This window comes from Lonchura striata, chromosome 2 (genome assembly GCF_046129695.1).
Source record: "Lonchura striata isolate bLonStr1 chromosome 2, bLonStr1.mat, whole genome shotgun sequence".
In the NCBI taxonomy this organism is placed as follows: domain Eukaryota; kingdom Metazoa; phylum Chordata; class Aves; order Passeriformes; family Estrildidae; genus Lonchura; species Lonchura striata.
In genome coordinates, this window is record NC_134604.1 from 84,467,744 (window position 1) to 84,492,487 (window position 24,744).

The 24,744-nt window shown below is 41.0% G+C and overlaps 2 protein-coding genes across 7 annotated transcripts in view; one reads left to right on the forward strand and one right to left on the reverse strand.

The window, feature by feature from the left end:
• CYFIP1 (cytoplasmic FMR1 interacting protein 1) overlaps positions 1 to 9,460 on the forward strand; it is a 74,873-nt gene extending 65,413 nt beyond the window's left edge. For all 4 annotated transcript variants that reach the window (XM_021546663.3, XM_021546665.3, XM_021546664.3 and 1 more), the window contains 6 exons: positions 2,020 to 2,150; positions 4,408 to 4,480; positions 5,602 to 5,696; positions 6,824 to 7,062; positions 7,972 to 8,119; positions 8,582 to 9,460. In XM_021546663.3, coding sequence (XP_021402338.1) covers positions 2,020 to 2,150; positions 4,408 to 4,480; positions 5,602 to 5,696; positions 6,824 to 7,062; positions 7,972 to 8,119; positions 8,582 to 8,746 — 851 coding nt within the window. In that variant the 3' untranslated portion in view covers positions 8,747 to 9,460. The remainder of the gene's footprint in view (positions 1 to 2,019; positions 2,151 to 4,407; positions 4,481 to 5,601; positions 5,697 to 6,823; positions 7,063 to 7,971; positions 8,120 to 8,581) is intronic.
• A 2,280-nt stretch (positions 9,461 to 11,740) lies between these two features.
• On the reverse strand, positions 11,741 to 24,524 carry NIPA2 (NIPA magnesium transporter 2). 3 transcript variants are annotated; one of them, XM_021546671.3, is made up of 8 exons: positions 24,411 to 24,524; positions 21,392 to 21,448; positions 17,578 to 17,638; positions 16,997 to 17,212; positions 15,248 to 15,304; positions 14,343 to 14,433; positions 13,648 to 13,808; positions 11,741 to 12,713 (listed from the first exon to the last, which is right to left on the reverse strand). In XM_021546671.3, the coding sequence occupies exons 4-8, from the start codon at positions 17,133 to 17,135 to the stop codon at positions 12,076 to 12,078; spliced, it is 1,086 nt and encodes a 361-aa protein (XP_021402346.1). In that variant the 5' UTR covers positions 17,136 to 17,212; positions 17,578 to 17,638; positions 21,392 to 21,448; positions 24,411 to 24,524; the 3' UTR covers positions 11,741 to 12,075. The 3 variants fall into 3 exon arrangements, with proteins under 3 accessions (XP_021402346.1, XP_031360020.1, XP_031360019.1); XM_031504160.2 differs by lacking the exon at positions 24,411 to 24,524 and adding an exon at positions 24,240 to 24,342; XM_031504159.2 differs by lacking the exon at positions 24,411 to 24,524 and adding an exon at positions 23,988 to 24,226.
• Positions 24,525 to 24,744: the final 220 nt, after the last annotated feature.

The window sequence follows — 24,744 nt, forward strand, 5'->3', positions numbered from 1 at the left end:
CTCAAAGGTGAAGAGTTCAGAGAATTAAAGTCCGTGCTTTCTGGAATAGAGTCCCAATGTCCCGAGCAGAAGCAGCAGCAGCTCCTACACCTTTTTTTTCCTTCTTTCTTTTTTTTACCTCAGTACAGGGGGATTTTATTCATAAATCGTTCAATAAGCTAAAAATTATTCTAAAACATTCTTCCTGCACCAATTCGAGCTTGATTCTAATGTGCGAAAGTAGTGTCAGTACACAAAATCTACATATATAATTCTATCTGTTCTAGCTAGATATGCAAGCAGTGTTCTGCTATGTTTTCATTATGCCTAGAGCTAAATTAATTTTGTGAAATGTAACACTACTGAACTTTAAGCTAGGCTTTAGGCCTTTTTACTAGCTAATACAGTTTCTTAAGGCACTTAAGATATATTTCTACTTACTTAAACTTACACTCTTACTTCATATCTGTGTGGCTTAATGTATTTCAGTTTCTCTAAAGGTTCCAATTCAATCCCTGCATGCCTTTCTCTCTCTGAGGGACCCAGAGGCTTCTATTTCATGCATTCCAACACCTCTGAATTTGAAGAATTTCCTTGGAAGAGATACGCTGCAGGCTGGATTTCATGTTTGTGTGCTCTTTTCAGCCATTGCCTCATTGGGTAGATAGCCAGGTCTGATCTCCTGCATGAGAAGTGTTCATCAGCTGTGTCAAAGGAGCTCATGGGAAGGGGCTGAAGGGCGTCTGTGTTATCTTTCCATGTCTTCTCTCAATTGCTTTAGATGCAGTTGGGTGGAGATTTATCTGGCTTGATTCAGTGTAATGGAAGTGAATTGCTATGTGCAGCATGCAATTTGAAAGCTTTTTATGATGCATTTTCTTCTCAGTCACGTGTTTTGGTGTCTTTTTAGAAGGGACAGGCTTGTGCAGAAAGATAGAGCAATGCTGCAAAGGATTAACTTGCAAAAACTGAAGAGCTATCTGACCTATTGTAGTTTCTGCTTCTCTTCCTCTCCCATCCTGCACATGGCTTTAACCTCTGAAAGATAACCAGACTGGGTCTCTGCAAAAGCTACTGAGCCTGTGTTTTCTTGGGCTTCTCTCTAACCAAGGGACTGTACAGCCTTTCTGGGGCTGGAGGGCAAGGACTGGCTGTCCATCAGCGTGTTACACATTGCCATTGTTTAGGAGAAGTTTGGTGGAAAAGATACATGATTATGTAGACTATGTGGGTTTGAAAATCATAATTTTAGCTGTTTTTAACAGCTTTTGCAAAACTTTGACAGAAACTGTGTTCTGGTTATGCTTGTCAGCAGGATCTGGTGTACCCTTGCCTGCAGAACTTGACTTGCTTTGAGAGGTCACAGATCAGCTCTGGCCCTCTGGCACTGTCAGAGTTATAGCCTGACACTACCCTTCTTCCCTGTTATCTGAGGTCTCAGGTCTGTGCTGGCTCTGTCATCCATAAAAATAGCAGCTGTGAATTGAGTGTGTCAGTAGTGCAGCAGGTTGGGGAATGGTGGCTGGAACAGGGCTTAAAGCAGATGAGAGCTCTAGTCTCTCTTCCTGCTCCTGGGTATTTTTTTCTTAGCTCTTACACTGGCTCCCTTTTCCAGGAGTGGAAAGTTAGGCACTCCACTTTGCATGATTTATCCAGTTAAAAAGGTCAGTGCACTGGCATAATGCTTCATAATCTCTGAGTTTTAATGCATTTAAATGCTGCTCATTTCAGTTTCCTCTGGGCTGCACATCTGGAGATGTAACCTCATGTGCTGATACATGGAGAGGGAAGTCTAAACCTGCGCCTGTGGTGTTTGGAGGCACAGTGTATGGAGGCACATTTGTGCAACCTTTGAATAGACAAATTGGTTAGAAAAGGGTTTTTGAAGCAGAAATTTAAATTAATCCTCATCTCTATGACTCTTACTCACATGGCCAGTATCTTTTGTCTGCTTTCCTGAGGTAGCAGTGTGCCTGTGTGGTCATCACTAGGTTTGTTCTGGCTCCTGAGACTTTTTTTTGACTTCTCTTCTGATTTCAGGTATCTTGGAGTTTTTTCACCATCAGTTGAAGGACATTGTTGAATATGCAGAACTGAAGACTGTCTGCTTCCAGAATTTACGGGAAGTGGGAAATGCTGTCCTGTTTTGCCTCCTCATTGAACAGAGTCTGGTAGGTGCCTGCTGTGCTAGTTTAAAATCCATCTGTCTCTCAAAATGTACTCTCATATTTTTGTTACTAACGTCATCAATAACAAGGTTGAAATCTGTGAGTTTGCTGTTACTGATGGGCAGATGGGTAGGAACAGTTCCCTGCACTCATCTCTCACAGTCTTGCAGGGGCTTTCATGTCTGTTAGATACAGCGATGCCTGACTTTGCTGGGTGAGAGACATTGCCTCATGTATGGAACCTGAGGATCTGACATTGCAATCTTCACCATAAATTATAATCACATATGCCACTCCTGCAGCCAGTCCCAGTGTGGCCACTCTTTATGTCAGTGAGCTGTGCATCTGGTACTGCTGTATTCCTTTCCTGCATGTCATTCCTGCTGAGGTCTGAAACATCACAAGGTTAACGTCGACATCCTTGGACGTCCTCCTTGCTGCTTGGATGGCTGACAGTGGTGCAGAAATTCACTCATCTGTCCTAGCTTGAACAAAACTCTGAAATGTGTCAGTCTTTCAGCTGCTTCTGATATATCTAGAGTTTACCTTACACTGTGTAAACCTGCCCACAGCTGGCAGCACGGTGCTATAATTTATCTTTATCCCTACCTCCAGTTTTCTTTTCCCACCCTTCTCCCATGTTATTATTATTTGTTGATCAAACAAAATGCTCAGACCTGTAATTTCTTTGTTTTCAATGCTATTGGGTACTTACAGAGGAAAGGTGGGCATTGATAATGGATCAGAACAGCAGCAGGTCTGCTGGCTTCCTTTTCCTTACCCACATGGTGGTGTTGAATGTTAAGTGGGGAGTGTCTCTTCCTGCTGTGCATGCAGGCACCCTGCCCAGGCTGTGCCATCTCATGGTGCTGCTGAGGTTGGGCAGCATGCAGAGATCTTTGCTGACTGCAAACGAGCCACGTCATTTCCTCAGCAAGCTGGCTAGGGGCCTGCTGTTGGACAAAAATAAACCCTCACGGAAGGCTTCTCTGGGGTGTATTAAAGCTGTCAGTGTTAGATAAGGTAACGAAGACAGGCTGTTCCTCAGGATTCCTGCTCATGGTGTTAGAGGATCCCTCCCTCATGGTGGAGTGCAATCGTAGGGCTGGGGGTCACGCAGCAAACCTGTAGTCAATAATGGCACAGCGGAAACAGAATGAGAAGCTGGATTCCTTTGGGTTCAGGCTGAGGGGGTGCGTGGTGAAAGGGCAGGCAGGCGAGGGCCATCACTGCCTCCTGGGAGCATTGAGGGTGTACCAGCGTGACACCAGCATGGAGGTACCTTCTTTGGGACACCACCGAGGTTACCCTTTCCGGTCACACACCCCACTACAGACACATCCAGTCACCAACGTACTCGCTGCCTCACCTCTTGTTTTTGTCCTCAGTCAGGCCCCCATGTCCTGTCATGTATTTAAATATTTTTCCATTGTGGTCATCCCTCATAGCTAATCTAGATTTTAGCTCAGTGTAATTCTGAGTATATCTGTGGTAGTGGGTGGGTCTCATGCATTTCCCTGGTTGACACCAAGGAATTAGAAAAGGAACTGGAAAAGGTGCATGAGCCCCAGCACCTTGCTAAGAATATGGATGATGACCAACTTTTCTAATATTAGTGCTGAGGGATTACAAATTAGTATGGTCTCTGCTTCAAAACTGAGGAGAGGGTCATAGCAAAGTCATGCATCTGCTTCTGGTCATCTGCATTTTCCGTGTGTACACACAGGAGCAAAGAAACAGGAGACATCTGTTTTCCTTTCCCCTGTCCCTAAAGATGTAGAATACTTCCTAAGACATGATTCTCTGCTGTTGTCGTATGTCTCAGCCTGCCTGGCAGGGAGACACTCCCACCACGATAAGCTCCCATTAGGATCATGGGTTGTGGCTCTGGTAAAAATAACCAAGCAGTGAGTCATCTTCTTCCCCCTTTTGTCTGTGCGGGAGCTGTCTGCCACTTTCCCACCGAAATTACTCATTCTGCATTAGTTTATTTAATAAATACCCGACCTTTATGAACTGCCAGCTGAGGGTGGGAGGGGAGTTGCTGGAGTTTCTTTGGGAGTTCAGAGTGACCTGGTGGAATGAAGTGGTCCTTGGGAGTGGTCCATGAGGAGAGGCAGCGCTCGGAGCGGCTCCTGCCGTGGTGACAGAGGCTCGCTGCCCTCTGGTGTTTGCGCAGCGGCATCGGCCTGCCTTTGGAATCCCGCTCCGGGGACTGATGCTTCTGTCCTAAATGCCTCTCGTTTTCTTTCTGTCCCAGTCTCTGGAGGAAGTGTGTGACCTGTTGCACGCGGCGCCATTCCAAAACATCCTGCCCAGGGTTCACGTGAAAGGTATCGGCAAAGTGAAAATACCTTCCTCGGTAATGCTTTCCCCTTTCCCTCCCTGCTGACGTGCTTCCAGTAAGCACCTCTAGCCACAGCGCTGGAAATTACAGGACAGAGGTATCAGATCCAGGTCTGTTTGCCTGGCTGAAAAACAAATGTTTCCTGGGGATGCTCTGTGCAAATTACAAGGGGAAGAGGAGGAATGCCATGAAAAAAAGCAGGATGGATGCCCAGGGGCAGTATTATCCTGCTTTGTGGATACAAGGAGAGGCCTTTTTGAAGCTGCTGTTTAGAATTTATAGAATTGTCAGTTAAATGGAGTGTAGTGAGTCTGTCAGCAAGTAAGTAAATAAAGGTGATCCCTGTAGATTTTTCACTTGCTTTTCACTAAGCTGAGTATGCAGCAGTGAATATTTGCAGGATTGCTTCCTATGGTATCTGCTCTCCTCATCTTTCATCATCAGAAAGTGACCTGTTCCCCCTCCCCTTTGCCTTCTCTTCTTTTTGTGTTCCTCCTCTGTGTCCTTTGTTTTCCATTTCTCACTGCTGGAGAAGCTGATTTGTTCTGCTTGGAGAGATCCCTTCAGCTACAAAACTCTGAGAATATTTCCAAGCTCACGATAGCTACTTGCATCTCTGCATAAAACTAACCAGACCATTGTAAATGGTATTTTCCCATTTGCCAAAGAACATTTCCCACTTGCCGGTGTTGAGGAAGTGCCAGCTGCTTTTTAGCCTTGCTATACACAAGATGGCATCCTCATTTTACCTCACCTTCTAGAGATAAACATTTTATGCATAAAGACAACTTAGTTGTCTTAGTACAAGCGGGGGGTCAAATATCTTGGCAACAGCAGCATAACAGAGCTGTATATTCTTCCTTGAATTTACTTAATTAGATGTACTCTGCTACAAATCCTCCTTTCTGTTTGCACATGTAATGTAGCATTTTAAAATATGTGTGTATTGCTCTAAAGTGCATGGAAGATTTACCAGCTATGTAATAGTAAAATTGCCTAAAAAGAACACAATTTTCTTCCTTGCTGGGTAAAGATTGTGTTAAAATAAGATTTCTCTTGGTTAATTGCAATTTATGATTTCTCTCTTCACTTTCTTTTTTCTTTCAGAGGGTGAAAGACTTGATGCTAAAATGAAGAGACTGGAATCAAAATATGCTTCACTACATTTGGTTCCTCTCATTGAAAGACTTGGCACACCCCAGGTAATCTTTCTCATTTGTGTCAGAGGCAATTCAAGAAATTTCTGAGCATCAGAAAGCCTGTCCTAATAGTTCTGTCAGAACTTCAACCTGCACATCCAGCTTGTTCACACAAATGATTTTTATTTAGATCCATAAATTTGGAAAAAGCTGTTAAAGCTTAGAAGTTTAAAACATTCGAAACCGAGGCAGAAGTGACACAGAAGTGACATTTGGGGGAAAATGCTAATTGATACGTTTATCATGAGATACCCTCCAGTGTAAGGTCCAGCCTGGAGCTCCTCCTGCAAATTCCTGCAAAATGAAAAGCAATCGGTTTTCTTGTGCACATGTATATATGTTTTTAAAACATTTTGTCAATCTTAGCAACTAAGAAACTCTTAGAAAGTGAGTTGTCATTTGAATTGAGGTCTCCTGGAAACAATGACCAAAGAGAACATTTTTGAACTGCCTTTGCAGGTTCAGCACTGTTTTCCTTTCTCCTGGTGTGAGGGTGCATTAATCCCCTGCTAATCTTAGCAGTTTACTAGTGGTTGAGATGTGAATAGTAGAAAGTAAGAGCAGGATGCCCCAGAGTTCAGACTGCTGTTGTCATCGTAGGTGCTGCAGTTCAGTAGATGCTGCTGTGCTAGGAGAGAGCTGTCTGTGTGATGGCACAAGCTGGGACAAGCACAAGCAGCATTCCTCTTTTGGATTTTGTCTGAGCCTGTTGGTGCTCCTCTTTGGAGCTTTCTCATCTCTAACAGCAGCAGCTGAGGGAGGTGTGCAAGAGAGTGCACGCAGGAACTACAGCAGAGCACTGAACTCTTTGGTTTTGCTTTCTGCCTCCATTCAGACAAAAAATTCTTTAAACTTCCCTGAGATAAATCCAGGACTAGCATTACTGCAGTTAGTGTTACTTACTTTAAATCTGCTTAAGAAGGATTTTACAATTTTCTCTGAATGTTTTTCCACTCATCTGATCCCCAGGTTAGCAGTGTCTGACCTCACTTTAAATCAGAAGACATTTCTCCTAGAATGAGCCACGTGAAACTGAAAAATGTACATTATTTTTTTTTTTAAATAAAATTCTGTGGTGAAGTGGCTGTTACCAGATTTTATGCTTTGTTTCTCTGTTTGTTTCTCTCCAGCAAATAGCAATCGCAAGGGAAGGCGACTTGCTGACCAAAGAACGTCTCTGCTGCGGGCTGTCCATGTTTGAGGTCATCCTGACGAGGATCCGTTCCTTCCTGGACGATCCCATCTGGCGTGGACCCCTGCCCAGCAACGGGGTGATGCATGTGGATGAGTGTGTGGAATTCCATCGCCTCTGGAGCGCAATGCAGTTCGTCTACTGCATCCCCGTGGGAACGCACGAGTTCACTGTGGAGTACGTGCTGCCAGCTGCCCGCAGTGCCCTGTGGCAACAGTGCTTGGCTTGTCCTTGTTGTGGCAGCGGGGCTGTGCCTGTCTGCAGGAGCTTAGTGCAGAACCAGGGAGAAGTGCTGCCATCACCATGAGGGGCTCATCATCCACAAACACAGATATTATTGTTATCTGTAGTGAAAATAACCCTCTATTTTAAGTATTGCCAGTGTATAATGAATGATCCCGTGACAAACAGGCCCTAGCAAGTGTCTTTCAATAGAGGTCATGCCCCTATGGACACCCGGCTTAAATAAAATAGCAGAATATTTGTGCATCTAACTTTTAACAAGTATTTTTTCTCTGAATTTAAGATCAGGAATTTAACATGATTAACACAAGTTAACCAGGAACTGTTGTTTGTTCTTGGTTTTGTTGGTTTTGAGAATATACTTATTTTGAAAAACTGTTGAGCTGTAACATGCTGTTTACTGAGCAATCAGAAAAGAGCATAGGGCATTTACTTCCTTTCATGCCTGCAGCCTAAAAAAGCAGAGTGGTGTTGAATTCCCATTTTGTTTTCTTTGCAAGTGTTGTTTCCACTGAAAATGAAATGTAATGGCACAGGAGTCTAATGGGGAGTAAATGTTTTTGGAGTAACTCTGATATGTGAAATTCAAGGAGGAGGAGGAGGAGTTCTGTTTTTTTTTTGTTTTTTTTTTTTTTTGTTTTTTTTTTTTTTGTTTTGTTTTTTGTTAAGTATCTATTTTAATTGTTTGTGATATCTCCAATGATAATTAATATACCAGAGCTTTTGCTTTCTAGATTAATGTCTAACATATTTATTATTTAGTGATGTGGCTGATTACTGAGTGTTTGCTGTGACTGTGTTTTGAAGATGTAGTTGAAACCTGCTCTGTGATGTGTTTTCCAGGCAGTGCTTTGGGGATGGCTTGCACTGGGCTGGATGTATGATCATCGTGCTTTTGGGACAGCAGCGGCGCTTTGACGTGTTGGATTTCTGCTACCACCTGCTGAAAGTCCAAAAGCACGATGGCAAAGATGAAGTTATCAAGAATGTGGTGAGTTGAAAAATATCTGTATTTATTTACCTTAGTAATTAAGACAACAACTCTGAGCTGTTTTTACTCAGATGCAGCGTAGATGTGGCAATCCTTTTTTAGAATGAATGCTGAAAATGAGGACACCAGGATTTTCAGAAACAAAAGATTAAGGCTGGTGGGGTTGGAAGACTGGTCAAGCAGAATTCTGATGTCACAAATATTTTAGATTTTCTTAATGCCTTCCATCTTATATATGTTCATTCCCAAAATGACAAGGCAGGTGTAAACTGAGCTTCTTTGTACTCAAAACAGCACTGTCAAAAACCAAATTGCACCGTGTATTTCCACTGGTTTAGCAGTGCAAGGGAAACATTTGTAAACATTGCTGGGAGAGATGAGGTAACAGCATTTGCTGGTTTTCTGGCTAAGGTATTTCATATCCAAAGCTAATTCCTGGGTCTGTTCTTTTGATGTTTGCAGCCTTTGAAGAAAATGGTTGAGAGAATTCGCAAGTTCCAGATTCTAAATGATGAAATAATTGCTATTTTGGACAAGTATTTGAAGTCTGGTGATGGAGAGAGCACACCCGTGGAACATGTGCGCTGCTTCCAGCCACCAATTCATCAGTCCCTTGCCAGCAACTAGATTCTCACCTAACAATACTTTTTGCACCTCTTTAGGCTAAAAGTGTGAGGAAAAAAAAGCAAGAAATAATACCCACACCAACAGTTTTGAAGAATACTCTCATCTGCATTTTTCAGTATGCCTGTGCTATTTGAATGGCACACTGTTCTCTCCAGTCTCCAAGCACAGTAACTGTATACAATCCATACTTATTTTTCTAGACTAAAATTTTATACACTTTGATTAAAAGCCTGTAAGATTTTTGAAATCTCTGCATTCCTGTCCAAGGTGGCCATTTTAGACTGGACTGGTATAATCTTCCCCTGAAGCTACAGAAATAATGGCTGTGGAGGGTAAAAAATGGTTCTGTAGAAAAAATTTTTAGAAATCAATAATTGTTTGTATTAGAGCCTTAATTGCTTAATTTGCCTTTATTAAAAAAAAAAAACAACAAAATAACAAAACAAACTCTGCTTGTGCTTTGTGAATAATTTTCTAGTCAGTTGATTCCTTTTCCTGTTTGCAAATCTATTTTCAGAGATCAGTAATTATGGATATGAAGGCTATTTAAAGTGTTTCAAAGTTATTTAACATGGAGGTGGCCAATATGAGTCTAATCTTTTAAAAAGATGAAAGTTTGAGTGATTAGAAGGGGGACTGTTTACTTTTTCCTAATGAGAGCTTTAACACAGTTTATATTTTGGTTTGCAATAAATACCTGTGTACACAAACACATTTACAAGTGATGAGGAATTCTTGTTTAAGAGAATCTTGACTACAGTGATCAGGTGTAATCTATCCCAGTACATAAACTCTAATGATGTTAATCATTCTTTATTATGGAAAGTATTTGTTCAATTACACTTGCCGTATAATGCAAACATTGCATCAGTAAAATTGTAAAACTTTGCAACTTTAGAAGTTAAATTTTAAAGCAAACCATTCAGCCAAAAGTAGTAACTTCTGCTTGCTTACTCCAGGATCCTGTCAGCTGGCTTTGGGATCAGCCCTAACCAAGATGTTAAGATGGCCAAAACACACAGAGACAGATAATTACATGTTTTACCCAGGATATGGGTTTGTGGAGATGTTACTTGGTTTGTTTCTAACCTATAGCGTGAAACCAAGAATGCATCCCTTTGAGAACCTGTTTTTCTTCCTTCCCTCTTAGTAGTTCATGGCTAGGTTACAGTACATCTTTTCTCCTGCTCAGCTCTTTCCAGGTGCTTCACAGCCATGGAACTGATTTTAACAGTGGGTAGAAATGTGCATCTGACAGAAGAGGTACACGGGAAGTGAGGAACGTGTAGGTACTGGAGTGGCAGAGAACTTGATTTTTAGGAAGGAAATTAACTGAAATTTCCTCAGCAAAACAGGATGGAGATTTTCCAGGCAGTCTATCAGCAAGTTTCACAATCACAGGTTTCCCTAGCACATCTGTGATTGAGAGCTGCCATTCTGGAGTGGTGTCTCTCATGGTGAGAGTGTACACAAGGCTGTCCGGTGCATGGGAGACAGAAGTCAGAAGCACTCGTGTTTTGTCACACCACTTTGTTTACAAGTTGTTTTACATATTATTTTCTTTAAGAAACAGTCTTTTAGTTCACAGAAGACTTTTGGTCAGCCAGATGCTTCCCAATGATTCCAGCCTTAGTTAAACAAATTAACAACTTTCCTAATTTGCTGACATCATTGTTGGTTTAAGGATGTCTCACACGCCTGAGATTTTGGCTTGGCACTGGTACAGAAATGGTTAACTAATAAAGTTCTTTTTATTTAAGAACTGTTTAAAAATAACTAATCATGATGTGAATCATTTCTGATTCTTACCAGTTAGCTTTCAGCAGTAAGAGAATTGGTCTCTTAACATCTTAAAACTACTAATAAATACATATTTTATGATCACTAAAGGGGGAGAAAGTTTAAGACAATTCAGACATTAGTCCTAGGAGATGTTTGTTTCCCATTTTTATAATGTAAAATTTTATTATTTTTCAAAAAGGATTATAGACTTGATAGAAGCTAAATATTCTTTGCCTAGTATAACCTTTCCTACCTAAAAGGAAAAATGCAGCAAGGTGCACAAAAGGCATAACTTTTTAATTTCTGATTAGTTCTTATCAAAAATCTTTTTATTGTTTGATACCTTCTGACACCTTTGACAGTTTTCTTGTTTGACTCCTCCTGTATGTTATGACATGTAAGAAAGGAAGGCAGCAGAATTTTGTTTCACAGGTGATAACTTGGGTTTTTTTCTGTCCTAGAAAAAAATCTTTATTTCTCTTAAACAGTAAGCACTAAATCTGACTAAATGGAACAGTAACTATTAGTCTCTGTGACAAATATTTCCATTTTTCACATGCATGGTAGAAAGTTCTTATAAAATGTTCTTCCCTTATTTTTATTTTCTGCCTTTACTAAAGTGAATTACCATCTACCTGCCTCACTCCTCCCCTCCCCCCTTTTTTTAAAGCAATATCATTAATGTTTCTTTTTTTTTTTTTTGGCTCTTTTTGAAAATCTCAGTGTTGCAGCAAACAAAACAGCAATTCTGTGAGTTCAAGCTGTAACATCAGGAACAAGAACAGGTCTGCAGAGCCAGGGCAGCATGGTGCAGCACAGACAGACCTGACATCTGTTACAGAAGAAGAAGGAGCAGCTTCTTTGGCTATGAGTACTGATTCAGAGCCTTCCTTCTGCATAAATTGTCATGGCAGGAGCTACCATCTCACCTGTCCACTCAGAACACAAGCTCCTGCCTTCCTGTTTCTGCTGGCCAGTTACTCTGATTTGGTAAAATTGGGGTTTTTTTTATGCAAATCCAACAAGTTTTGCATGCAGCTTTACCTAACCAATATTTTCAAAGGATCAGTTGTGCTTGGTAGCCTTCCCTTTTTTCTTCTACAAACTAGGACAGGAGTAGTTGCTGCAGCTCCTGTTTCAATACGGTTACAGTCACTCTGTGGTCAGTCAGGGCACAAGGATTCAGGTTTGCTGCAACCTTTTTACCACCAATGCAGAAATAAAGCCATTTATTTTTGATAAAATTGTAATTAGTGCAATACATCTTTAAAACAGAAGAAAGAAATGAAAGTATTTACACATAACTTAAGCAACAAAACCAATTGTGGTCTGAGGTCATTTTAGTACTTTTTAAAGTAAAAGTAAGGCAAATAAAAAACATTTCAGTGTTCTTTATCCAAACTAATCAAACTCAAAAATCAACGATTGTCTACACATACTGTTAAAAAGTACATGACTTTCCAGACAAGCTCAGACATTTCACAGCAGGGAAAAAAAAATTCCAGGGTTACAGAATTGTTCTTTTCTTAAGTAACACGTAGATATTTTCAGAAGGCTGACAGGCTTCCATTTCTTCTGGCTGAGAGACTCTCAGTGGATTGCATTTCACCTAGGCAGGAAGAACTTTCTTCATCATCATTAAAGCTGTCATATGTGCTCAGCAAAGTGCCATTTGCTGCTCTATCATCCTTCCGCAGAGAGAGGGGCAGGTTTGCTAGGGTGAAGTTAACATCTTTGAAGGCATGCAATAAAAAGATCCCCACAATAATAGTCAGGAAGCCACTGAAGGTGCCAATAATGTCATCAGCCCCCATGTGTTGCCATTCCTTGAAAAGGATGGCAGAACAAGTTAAAACAGATGTTGTGAAGATTACATAATATATTGGAGTCACTATTGAAGTGTTGAATATATCCAAAGCCCTGTTTAAATAGTTGATCTGCGTGCTCACACAGACAGTAAGGCTTAGCAGCAGAATCCAAGACAATGGATGCTTCAGCACTGGTTTTCCTGCAAAAAGTTCCTTTATAGCAATGCCCAGACCTTTGACACAGGAGACTGATAAGGCTCCAATTACAGAGCAAATTGTTATGTACACGAGAATGTTGGTCTGTCCATGGCGAGGTCCCACCACACATATTAGAATTAAAGACACAATGACAACGAGTGTTGCGAACACCACAAAACCTGTGGTTGGAGGAAAAAAAAAAATCTTGTTATTTATAGACACAGTTGTTACTTATGGACTCTATCTATCAGAAGCAGGGGTATTTATCTTAGGGGTGCAGGGAAAACACTCATTAACAATGGGACCGACTCAGCTTAAACAGAAGAGTTCAGGATGTTTCTCATTATTCCTCCAACATCACGGTTTAGATGATTTCAGAGTGAGCAAGCCAAAACAAAGGTTGTAGCTCTGGCATGCTGTATTACCTTTACCAGTCTACTGGCAAGACTACTACAGGATTAGATTACTAAACTGCCTTACACCCAGTCTCACTGAAGTGTAGATGCCACTAGACACAGGCCTGAATGTGAATTGAGTCTTTTTTAGGAGATATGTTTTGGCAGGTGGCTGTATTCATCAGCAAGTTTCCAATAATCAGGTCATTCCTTAAGAACAACTTTTTAATCTCTATGCTGGCTATTTCCTCATGTTTAAGATGAGAATTGCCTTTGTATAAATTGTATTTTGCAGACGTGCATTTGTGTGTGCCTCATCTTCCACATGGGCGTAGCAGCTCATCTACAGGACTTTAATTCTCAGCAGACACCACAACACCTACCTTTTCATTTTAAGGACAGGTCAAAGTTGGGCTTAGAGGTGACACACTTCAATCAAAATTTATAGAAGTTTTGTTTATCCACCTGTGCTGCTGCATTTGTTTAAACCACCACCTCAGTGGTTGCCATCAAGGCACTTTATTCAAGGCTAGACAAGTTCATCTCGCCATCATGCAAAGTTCCCTACAGAATTATGCTACAGAATTCAAATCTCTACTTCTTTTGGACATGTCTACATGAAGGAGACACAGGCCATCTTCCTGGAACTTGAATATAATGAAACTATAAAATGAAGAAATGATGAGCTGTGTACAGCTCAAACCAGCATTTTTCTTACCTGGATCACCTAGTTTGTGGGACATTTCATCCAAAGTTTCTACTTCTTCCTCTTGTGGAGCATGAATTACCATCACAGTTGATCCCAGTATACTTAACAAACATCCTATTTTTCCATGTAAATTGAGCTTTTCATTTAAAAAGAAGGATGACAGAATGGCACTAAAAATAAAGGCACCAACAAACATGGGATTAGTAATATTCATTTGCTCATCAAGTTAGATTGTTTTGACTGTACAAGTCACTTGCAAACACAATCTTGAGCTTAAAAATAGCTGTTTTCTATCTTGAGATACTTGCTGTGGGCAGAACTACCTGTTAATATCTGGCATCTCTGCCTAGAACCCCTTTTTTATGATGCCTGCCAAAAAAATGCTGTATCTAAGAACTTACAAAAATAGTTTTCGAATGACAAAAATCTTTACTTAGGAATGAAAATACTGCTCTGCTGGGATCACCATGTTTTTGAAATGCAGAAGACAATGGCTTTTTCCAGAGATGGACATGTAGATGCATAGATGCATAGAACCCTTTTATAACATAACCACTACATATTTTGAAACTTAAAAGTTATTCCTGATGTTTATAAGCACTCCATTGTGAAGAGTGCATCTATTGCAGCATAGTTCAGTGACATATTTCTAAAGAAATAATTTTCTGCCTCAAGTCACACTGCTTTCTGTTAGTGTTTCTTACCTTACAAGAACACTGAGAGCCCCTAGAGGAGTCACTAACGTAGCTGGTGCAAAAGCATAGGCAGCAAAGTTCGCTACTTCGCCAGCTCCCACTGCAGAGGAACAGCAATTAAAACCCAGGAGTTAGGTTGTCTCCTGCAAGAAACCTCTGATCCAGGGCAAGTAAGTGTCTACAGTGTTCATGTAGACACAAACATGCAGCAAGGGAACAATGCAAAATTCTAATGACAGCATTCAGCTAAAAGTACTAGCAGGACCCACCCCTGCCCCTCATCCCCACTATTAAGTTTTAAAAGCAGACTGTGAACTACATACAACAGGTATTAGAATTAATTCTACCAAATCAGGAGGTGTTTTATTTTAGTGTCTGTGCTGTAGTTCCCCAGCCTGCCAGCTTGACTCATGAAGTTCTGCATGGAGAAATCTGAAATAGCAGGATATAGCACAGCACATACAGTAAGCCATAATTACCTAAATACAGACAGTAACTTGAGAGTTCAAGCAATGACAAAGACTAAGAAAACGGGTATAATCCCAAAATATGTTTCCCTTTAAGAAATCCTATATATATATAAGCACTTCTCTGCTAAGACAAAAACCAAAATGCATATGGGTAGCAAAGGCATACAAAACTCAATGTCTGCCTAGTTCCACTGCACAAAGAGGGCAGTTATATTAAAGGAAGAGCTTCTGGTGTGAGAGAAGTTATATTAAAATCTGAAATTCATCCATCAAATCACCAGGTGATAGTAATACAATACTACCATGTATTGTAGTAATGTAATCTGGTTCCCTTTTTATAACCATGCTGCCATCTGTGGCATAGTTATTTATTAAAATTATATAATGCAGATTGCAATTTTAATACTTAGATGAATAATTTTTGATATAATTTTTGATACTTACTTGAAAGAAGTCCAGCCCACCACAGCCATTCCTTAAGGTATGCATGACCACCTTGACCTAAAATTGAAAGAATGTTGGCTATTCCACTAAAAACATTGACACCCTATCACTTACAACACTGCCATGACATAAAATAATTTTTACAACCCATGCCCTTAAAAACATGAGCAGCATTTGATACCTAGGCTCTCTAGGTAAAAGGGTTGAAATCAAAGCATCTTCAGTTTCTGATGTGCCTGTGCCTCCTACAACCAGTTATTTTACTTCTTTTGTGTTAGAAATGGCAGTTTTGATCATATCTGCATTACCCTGAGAAACAGTTCTTTCAAATCACTGAAATTACATGAAAAGCCAAGTTATGTGTCTCTTACTAAGACTGATGCTCTGCAGAAATTGTGCATGGTTTGGATGTGGTTGATTACATGTGCAAGCACATTTTCTGATTCCAATCCAGGGTGCATGAATTATGTATCTTAAGATCAACCATCTTTTAGAAGCAAAGATGACAGGTACTGAATAAAAATAGTCAGAGTCAATCTTCTGAATCATCTGAGGATGCTGTAACTATCCTACCTAAATTTATCTTCTTTCAATTTAAAACCATTGCCCTTTGTCCTGTCAATACAGGCCCTGGTCAAAACCAAACCAAACCCAAAACTAAGTCTCATCTCTTTTTTTATAAGCCTCTTTAGGTACTGGAAGGTGCTATAAGGTCTCCCAAGACCCTTTTCTTCTCTAAGTTTAACAATCCCAACTCTGTCAGCCTATCCTCAGAAGTGTTCTGTCCCTTTGATCATTTTCATGGACCTTCTCTGGACTTGCTCTAACAGGTCCATGTCCTTCCCACACTGGGGATCCTGGAGCTGGATGCAGCACTGCAGGTAGGGTCTCACCAGAGCAGAGGGACAGAATCCTCTCCCTTGCCCTGCTGGTCACACTTCATATGGACACGTGGCTTTTTGGGCTGTGAGTGCACATTGCTGGGTCATGTCCAGCCTCTCATGTACCAGTATCTATCTCCAAGCCCTTCTGGGCAGGGCTGCCCTCCATCTGTTCATCCCCCAGCCTTGTATTGATATCAGAGGCTGCCCTGACCCAGGTGCAGCACCTTGCTCTGGTTCTTGTTGAACCTCATGAGGTTTGCACACACCCACTCCCCAAGGCCATCCAGGACCCTCTGGATGCCACTTCCTTTGCTCTAGAGCACCAAGTGCCCCCCTCGGCTCGCTGTGGACCACAACCCCACTGCCAGCACACTCAGTCAGTGCCACTGTCTGTATGTATCACTGATGAGGATTTTTAAAAGCATTGCTTCCAGTAGGAACCCTTGAGGTGCTCTACTCAGCACACTCAGTTCCTACACATGATTTTTAGTTTTCTCAAACAATCTCCTGACACCCAAACATGGTTAAAACTCTCTTAAATTCACTCATTCAGGAGCACATAGTTAAGAGTGCTGCTTGCAATTTGCAAGTACAATTTAGACTTAACTGACATACAAAGGAATCCTTTGACAAGTGTCCCCAGAGGGCATTACATATGCATTAAATAGCATGTGCCACACACACAGTTAAGGGTATCTGACACCAGAGAAAAAACACAGCAGCTCCATGTTTCAGATTTCATATACATGTAACAAAAAACAAAAAAAGTCAAAACAAGATCATTAGTTTAATGAACAGAAGTAATCTTCTGTTAAAACAGCAAAACCTAAACATCAGCAATGTATTAAAAGATGTATGTATTTACCTGCTCTCATGGAGCCTTTCCTGGCTAACCGGAGGAGACCCTTCTTTTTCAGGATGAAACTTCCTCCAATGAAAATGCTGGAACTCATAGCCAACACCAGACCAATACAGAAGTCATACTTCCCACGAGTTTGGCTCATCTCGTAAACCACTGAACACTGTCACATTGATCAATGAGGAGCGCAACTTCTGATACTCAACAAAAAATGATGCAACACTGAAACATGAGCAAAATAAACACATTAGAATTAAGCTGGTAGAAAAAGGTGCTGCATAGGAAAATCCTCAACAGCTCACATGACTCCTGCAAGTGGCTCTGCAAAGAGTGGTTAGCAAAAAAAAAAAAAAAAAAAAAAAAGGCAATCTAAAGCATGTGTAAGCTTGCACTAAGAATAAGTAACTAAGTCTGAACACCGGGAAGGAAGGATTTCTGACCTGGCATATAAAAACTGAAATCCAAACAAACAAAAATTCTTTGAGAAGCTTTAGGGAAATTTTACAAATATGTCATTTATTTCTCTTTTCACTGAGCATGCAAGTCTGTGTCTGGCACACCATGATACTGATCAAAAAATTACTTACATTGAAATCAGTCTGTAAGAGAGTTTGAGAACAGTCGCAGCATTTCTTCCATATAAGCTCCCTAAAAAAATGAGAGTATTAGAAGGCTGTTTAATCACATAGCCATTTCTATAATACAAACAAACCTCACATGCATGCGTATGCAATTACTCTTTAACAGGAAGATCTGGCAAGAAATAAGTCCTTTGTTAAATTATTTTACAGTTTCCCATACTTGTGTGAAGCACCTTTCAATATTACTTTTCCCTGTACTTTTATGCTTTAAACTTTCATTAATTTGCTACACCTCTAGGAAAACCTAACAGAGAGCTACTGGTAGGTCAGCATTACAACTGAGCACAGATCCTCTTACTCACACCCAGTTAGGCTGTGAAAAAGTAGAGAAAAACAATAAGCACTCAACATAGCACTACTCAAAATACTGCATGAGCCACAGTTCAAAATTCTCAAATCCATTTCCCTTAATCCTTGCACAGTAATTTTTAAATCTTATTTTGTAGGAGAAACTACGTAAACTATCTAGAAGAGAGTGCTTTCACTTTCTATAAACTTTTAAAAATAAACTAGATTCTTGCATGACACAAAACCACCTAACAAACGAAACTAAGAAAGACAAACCATCAGTGTGTGAGACAGACCAAACCCATCTCACCAACTACATAAAACATTATCCTGGTTTTAAATTCAAACAAGAGGTTCAGCCCCTTGAAGTTTTCAATGCAAGGAAAAGACGTACGACTTTTGTGACTGTTCTCTCCACCATCTGTTCTAGCACGTGTAAGGCACTCTGTTCAGGTAATCAAGCTAAGAATGTTCTTCCAGTTCCAGCTGGTGCAAAATGTGACAGTGGTATAGCATCACCTGGGGGAGGGGCTGTTTTGCAAAGTTTTATGCTTTACTGTTTTTTTCCAACAGTTGCTACTTTAGGTATATTACTAATGGGATTATTTTTACTTGGGTAGCTTTTTATAAAAGAGAACTCTCCATATTGGCAAAACCAATTTTTTTCCTTTTCTTCTCTCCCTGGCTTGCATACCTTCACCTACACTGACAGAGGAAAAGAGCATCAGTTAGTACCATCCTGACGCCTTCCACCCACTGCATTCCAGAAACAAGGAAGGAGCGCAGGCTGCTTTTCTTTGCAGCAGAGGAAGAATCTGATTGCAGAAGAATGAAGAAACTTGTGTGCTCACAGGTAATTTTATGAATTTACACTTGAAAAGGATGCTATACTTCAAAACTAGTATTTTTATTTTCCCTCATGTCTCAAATACACTGAAGTGCCCTGTCACCCATTTTGTTAACCTTGTAAATGACTCAATTCGCAACCACTTAAATTACATCAATTCAGATAAATTGCTGCTAGCTCTTCCCATCACATTTATTTGTCCTCATAGACATAGCCAGTCCCATTCCTGCTTTGGCTGGACTGCCTTATTTCCTCCTAAGTTTTATTCAGATGTCTACAGTTGTAGACACATGTCACACAGTCATGGTGGACCCAGCTTCCCTCTGAAGAGATCTGGTTGCCTCTGTACGCAGCAGATATAATTTGCATGTGCAGAACTGACGTGGAAGGTCAAACCAGTATCAGGCACTGGAAGTTTTACACTTTAGGAAATCAGGGCTTTAATTCTAACCCTGAGACTTACTAGAAGAAGAACTAATGCATGCTTATAAACATAATCAAGAAAAATTATCTACGAGCATGAGAAAATGCCATGAAATGAGCAGTGTCTGGAATAAATAATGCCTCTCATTTTCTGCCTTGGGACATGCCAAAGCTGTTACATTCCAGCAACCAGGGCCACTACTACGTTATAAACAGAAAAGCCAGAAAATGTAGGAGTTAATAAAGCTGGCAGTCTTGTAGTTCTGCAAAGGTTCTCTAATCAAGTTCACAGCTGATTTTAACACATAGAACACTTCATCCACTCAGGACCAGCAGTGTCATGGAGGAGTACTAGCTTCCTCCTCTGATTTCAGAGAAATAAAGAAGGGCTGAGACTCTCCTACTCACAGAAACTACAACATCTACAATGCCTCCAAGAGCCATTCATTAAATTAATTTCCTGTGGATCTGCTGGTGTCATGAGTCATAACTCCCAGTGTGCAACAGTGCAATGACAGACCACACAGGGAACTGGGTTTGAAGGTTATCAGAGAGGGAGAGATGGAGAAACTCAGAATGTGAAAAAAAACCTGTGGGAGATAAGCAAATCCAGATTAGCCACAAAGTTTTTTTTGCTTATTTTCAAGATGTAACCAAATACATCACAAATGCTAGCAAGATACAGACTCTCTGATCTAAAACACAGGATAACACTTCTTTGCCTCTTTGCTCAGAAGTCATTTTCTCTCAAAAGCAGCACAAACACAGTGCTACAAAGATGTTACATTAATTGCAGCAACTGACCTCTCTAAATATTCGGAAACATTAAAAGTGGTTTAATGAGAGAAGTAATATTTTACATTTAAAAGCAGATAAGCATAAGTAAGAATATGGGAGTTATCAGCCAAAGAAAATCAGTATCACTTCCACAAGCTGTACATTATATGTAAGCAATAATTAGAGCTTGGAAAGGCAGACATGGTGCATTGTTCCAACTTTGCTTACTTGGCCACGAGCCCCCTGGAGTAAAGTAGACAGTCTTAAAAGACTTACAAGAAATAACCTAAATATACACTGCATTATTTAAATTCAAGAATCTTTTTTAAACCTGCTCTTTTCAACTATGATTAGGATGATGCCATTAAGCAAAAAAAAAAAATGACCTTAAAAGGTCATTTACTTCAACCCTTTGCCATGTACTACATAATTCACTGCTGCTCCTCATTATACATAATTCAGCCAAGCTTCTCCCATGAAATACTTGCAAAGGAAACTTCAAAATCTGGCAGCCATGCTTTGATGCCATTAGCAACTCTCATTATTTGATCATCTTTACTTTTACTACCAAATTCCACTGCTGAAAAAAAGATACAAGTCCCTTTATCTTCAAATCCACATATCAGAATTACCCTCCAAGTGCCTCCTGCTGTGCCACCTTCTGAGTCCTTTCCCAAAAGTTTTTTTTAAGTGCAATTTCAAAAGCTGTATATAGTATTGTAGCTTGAGTTATTATCACTTCTGCAATAAATGGTAGACTGTATTTATTTTTAAACATCCAAACTAAGTGGGGTTTATAGCCCTTTTTCTGCAGTCACCTACTGTTGATTCATTTTCAACTTCTCTATTAGTATAACCTCCTGCACTTACATAGCAAATTACTCCTGCCTGGGTGTAATACCTTACATTTATTCCTATTAAAAAACCCTCTTTTTTTAGAAATGTTTCCTGAAAACATTTAACCAAGGTTACATACTGGAAATCCTTCCCTGCCCAATGGTATTGACTATTTCTTTGTTTTTTGAGCCAGATCAATAACATTAAACAGCCAAAGATTCAGACATGACAGATTTTTGAACAAAAGCCTGCTTTGACAAGACAATAATACTCTAGGTACAGCCATTCTGCATCTTTTGAACTGTTCTCTGGTATTTTACTGTCAATTCTGCTTAAGTTTTATGTTTTTAACATTGGAATTAAGCACCTTTAATGCCCTCCTAACCATAAAGCTTGTCAGGGAAGAAAAGGAGGTTGAATCAACAAGTTGCTTTAACCAATACACACTGACTATTATGTGTCATGTTGGTTATTATGTGTTCCCTTCTTCCTTTCCACAAACATAAAACTACATGAAACAAATATTCCCTAAAAAAACAGAAATCCAGTTATTCAGTGATGAGCCTCTAGAAGGCTCATAATACATACCAATCTTACTCCAAAATCCAGAGGCATTCACTTCTTAAGTATTTCCAAGTTAGGTTTCTAAAACAGAAATCAAAAATAGCATTAATTGGCATGTTAGGAATTTGGCAAAAAATTATGTCCATTATTTCAAGACTATTTAATTTTCATGCATGACACACAAGACTTTACAATGTCCATCTATGCTGCAAAAAGGAAGAGGATTTTTGTTTTAGAAACACTTGTACAACAAATCAGTGTGATTTTAGATTTGATCTTCCTTAGACACATCTTGCCTGAAGCTGTAGTTATTTCATCCCTTTGCTTTTCACTTCACAAATCAAAGAATCTAACCTGTGATGTAAGTTATTCTTTAGAAGGTACCATATTAATGTTGAACTAAACACTTTCCTAGCTTCATTCTGTAACTAACGTGCTAAGGCATTTTTATTGCAAAATAACTAATATCAAGTTTTAATTATTTGCTTTGATATGGTGAATTTTAAGATAATGTTTATATAGAATCACAGAATATGCTGAGTTGGAAGGAACCCACAAGGATCATCAAGTCCAGCTCCTGGCCCTGCACAGGACAGCCCCAAGAAACCTACCATGTGCCTGAACACACAGAAGTTTAAACTCTGGCAGGCTGGCACTGTGACCACTGCCCTGGGGAGCTGTTCCAGTACCAGCCACCCTCTGGGCTCGGAACCTTTTCCTCAAATCCAACCCAAACCTTCCCTGACACAGCTTCAGGCCATTTCCTTGGGTCCCGTCACTGGTCACCAGAGGGAAGAGACCAGTGCCTACCACTCTGCTTCCCACAATTAGGAAGCTGTAGATCCTGATGAGGTCTCCCCTCAGCCTCCTCTTCTTCAGGCTGAACAGACCAAGTGGCTCATACAGCTTCCCCTCTACCCCCTTCACTGTCTTTGCAGCCCTCCTTTGGATACGCAGAATGCTGGGGCAGTGGGGAATATGAACACAGAAATGTTCTTAGAAGGTTACCAAAACCCCCCAGATATACCTAATTATTAAATCCAAGCCTTCCTCAGTCATATTTCATCCACTCACAAGCGTGTATTTTAAACATACGTATAGAGAGAATATTGATGCATAGACACAACAGAGTGTTAGGATAAACGAGTTCAAACCTTAGTGCACCTTTAAAAAACCAAGACGGATGCACGCAGTACCTACGGATTCTGTACACACTGTTTAGGAAAAAATACCTTCAATTTTGTACTGCACATTTGCCCCAATACAGGATACAGTCTTCCAGCTCTGTCAAATTAAAGACTGCCTAAATTTATACAAATAATTATTTACATATTATACACAGGCAAGCTAAAATCATATTTATGTTATATATATGCACATACATGTGATACATAACATTATATATATGCATATATATATAACTCAGAAAGCAAACCATACCTTAACTATCCTAAAGTTGTCTATTTTAAAAGGTTTACATAAACTATAGGGAAAATTAATACTTTAGAGCAGATTTCTATTTATAAAGCAAAAGCAACAAGCACTTCATCTTATGAACCCAGAAGGAAACAAAAAAATTCCACATCAAAAACCCATTCTTTGCACATGCTGCTTGTAGTTGTTCTATAAAAAACCTGACCTTTAATTAAAGCACTTTCACATAAAGCTAGAAAGTATCTTCACTGTAACAGTGTTATTCATTAACTGAATACAAACTACAGGCAGTGCTTTATAACTGATACTGCATTGACTGTTTTCACGGAAAGCTATCAAAATAGACTCAAGATAAGACTTGCCTCATCTTTGTTGCACCTGGCACATGAATTCCACTCTTGTGGGAGGAATAACCAGCATAGGGTCACTGAAGTTCTACCTTTGGTATTTAATATGGGCAGGTTCAAATTTAAGATAACTCAGGAAGCTGAAGTCCAATCTATACATTAGTCACAGCTACTCTTTTGACATGACTGATAACCTGTTATAACATGCTTTCTTGTCACCAGAATTTTATCATCAGAATTAAGTACTTTAACAAAAGCAGAACTAGTGTGACACTGAATTCTAAATCCAGTGATACCAACAAAACCTTATGAAATAATTTTCTGCCGATGAAGCTGTGAAAAAGTCCTAATTGTACACAACAAGGCACATCAAAGGCATTAAGATAGAACCACACTGACTTACATTTATCACGTTTTCAATACAAACAATGTTAAAGCTATTGTAATGAAATAGAGAAAGTTGACTGTTCGAAAAAGATTGGGGAAAAAAAAAACAGGGACAAAGGAGTTAGATCCAGGCAAAATCTTCACAAAGTATTTATGAATGAGCAAAAATCTTTACTCTGAATCACAGAATCAACTAGGCAGGAAAAGACATGCGAGATGGAGTCACACCTATGAGCCAGCCACCACTATGTCAATAGACCTTGGCACTGAATGCCATGTCCAGTCTTTTCTGAAACAGCTCCGAGGACAGTGTCTCCACCAGGTACTTCCCTGGTCACCCCATTCCAACATCTCATCACCCTGCCTATGAAGAAATTCCTTTTAATGTCCAAACTAAACCTCCCCTGGTCAGCTTAAGACTACAATGAACTACAATGCAAAGCTATGGTTACTTTTTCCACGTCAAAATGATCCACCAGGGCTCCGAAGTTCTGCTGCAGGTGCTCTGGAAGCAGGCTGGACCAAACCGAAGATGAGCCCGCTGAGGTCCGTGGTTAAGCACAGGCAGACGCCAGAGCGGGGCACAGCGGCTCCAGCACGGGCAGACCCAGCACAGTGCACCTGCACGCCTCTGCCCGGCGGGAGAGCCCCGCAAACAGCGCGATTCAGGGCTTTAAACCTCGGCCTCTCAGAGCAAAGCGCACCTTTCCCACCGCGGGCAGACCACCCTGGGGCTCGTACAGCCGGACTCAAGGCCGGCCCGCGCCCCGCTCGCTCCTCACGGCAGCGCCCGGCGCGGAGGGCCCTGCGCCGAGCTCCGCTAGGCAGCCCCGCCTCCCCCGGCCGGGCCCCCTCCCCGCCTCTCCCGCCGCTACCTGCGCTCGGGTCCGCTCACAGCCCCGCCGGGAGCGGCGAGCCAAGACGAGACGGGGGCGGGGGAGGCCGGAGCGGGCGGCGGGAGGGGCCGGCGCCCGTCCGCTGCAGCGCCATGAGGGGACGGGACGGGGCGGGGGGAGCGGCAGCGCAGGCGAGGCGGTGTCCCGGCCCGCCCGCCCCTCCCGCCGCGGTTCCGGCAGCGGCCGCCGGAAGGGGCGCGGCGCGGCCCCGAGCTCCGCCCGGCGCGGCGCGGCCCTCCCCGCAGCCCCGCCGCGGAAGGGCACCCGCCGCCCGCCCGCGCCGCGCGGATTTTACACGCGCAGAAAATCGTAG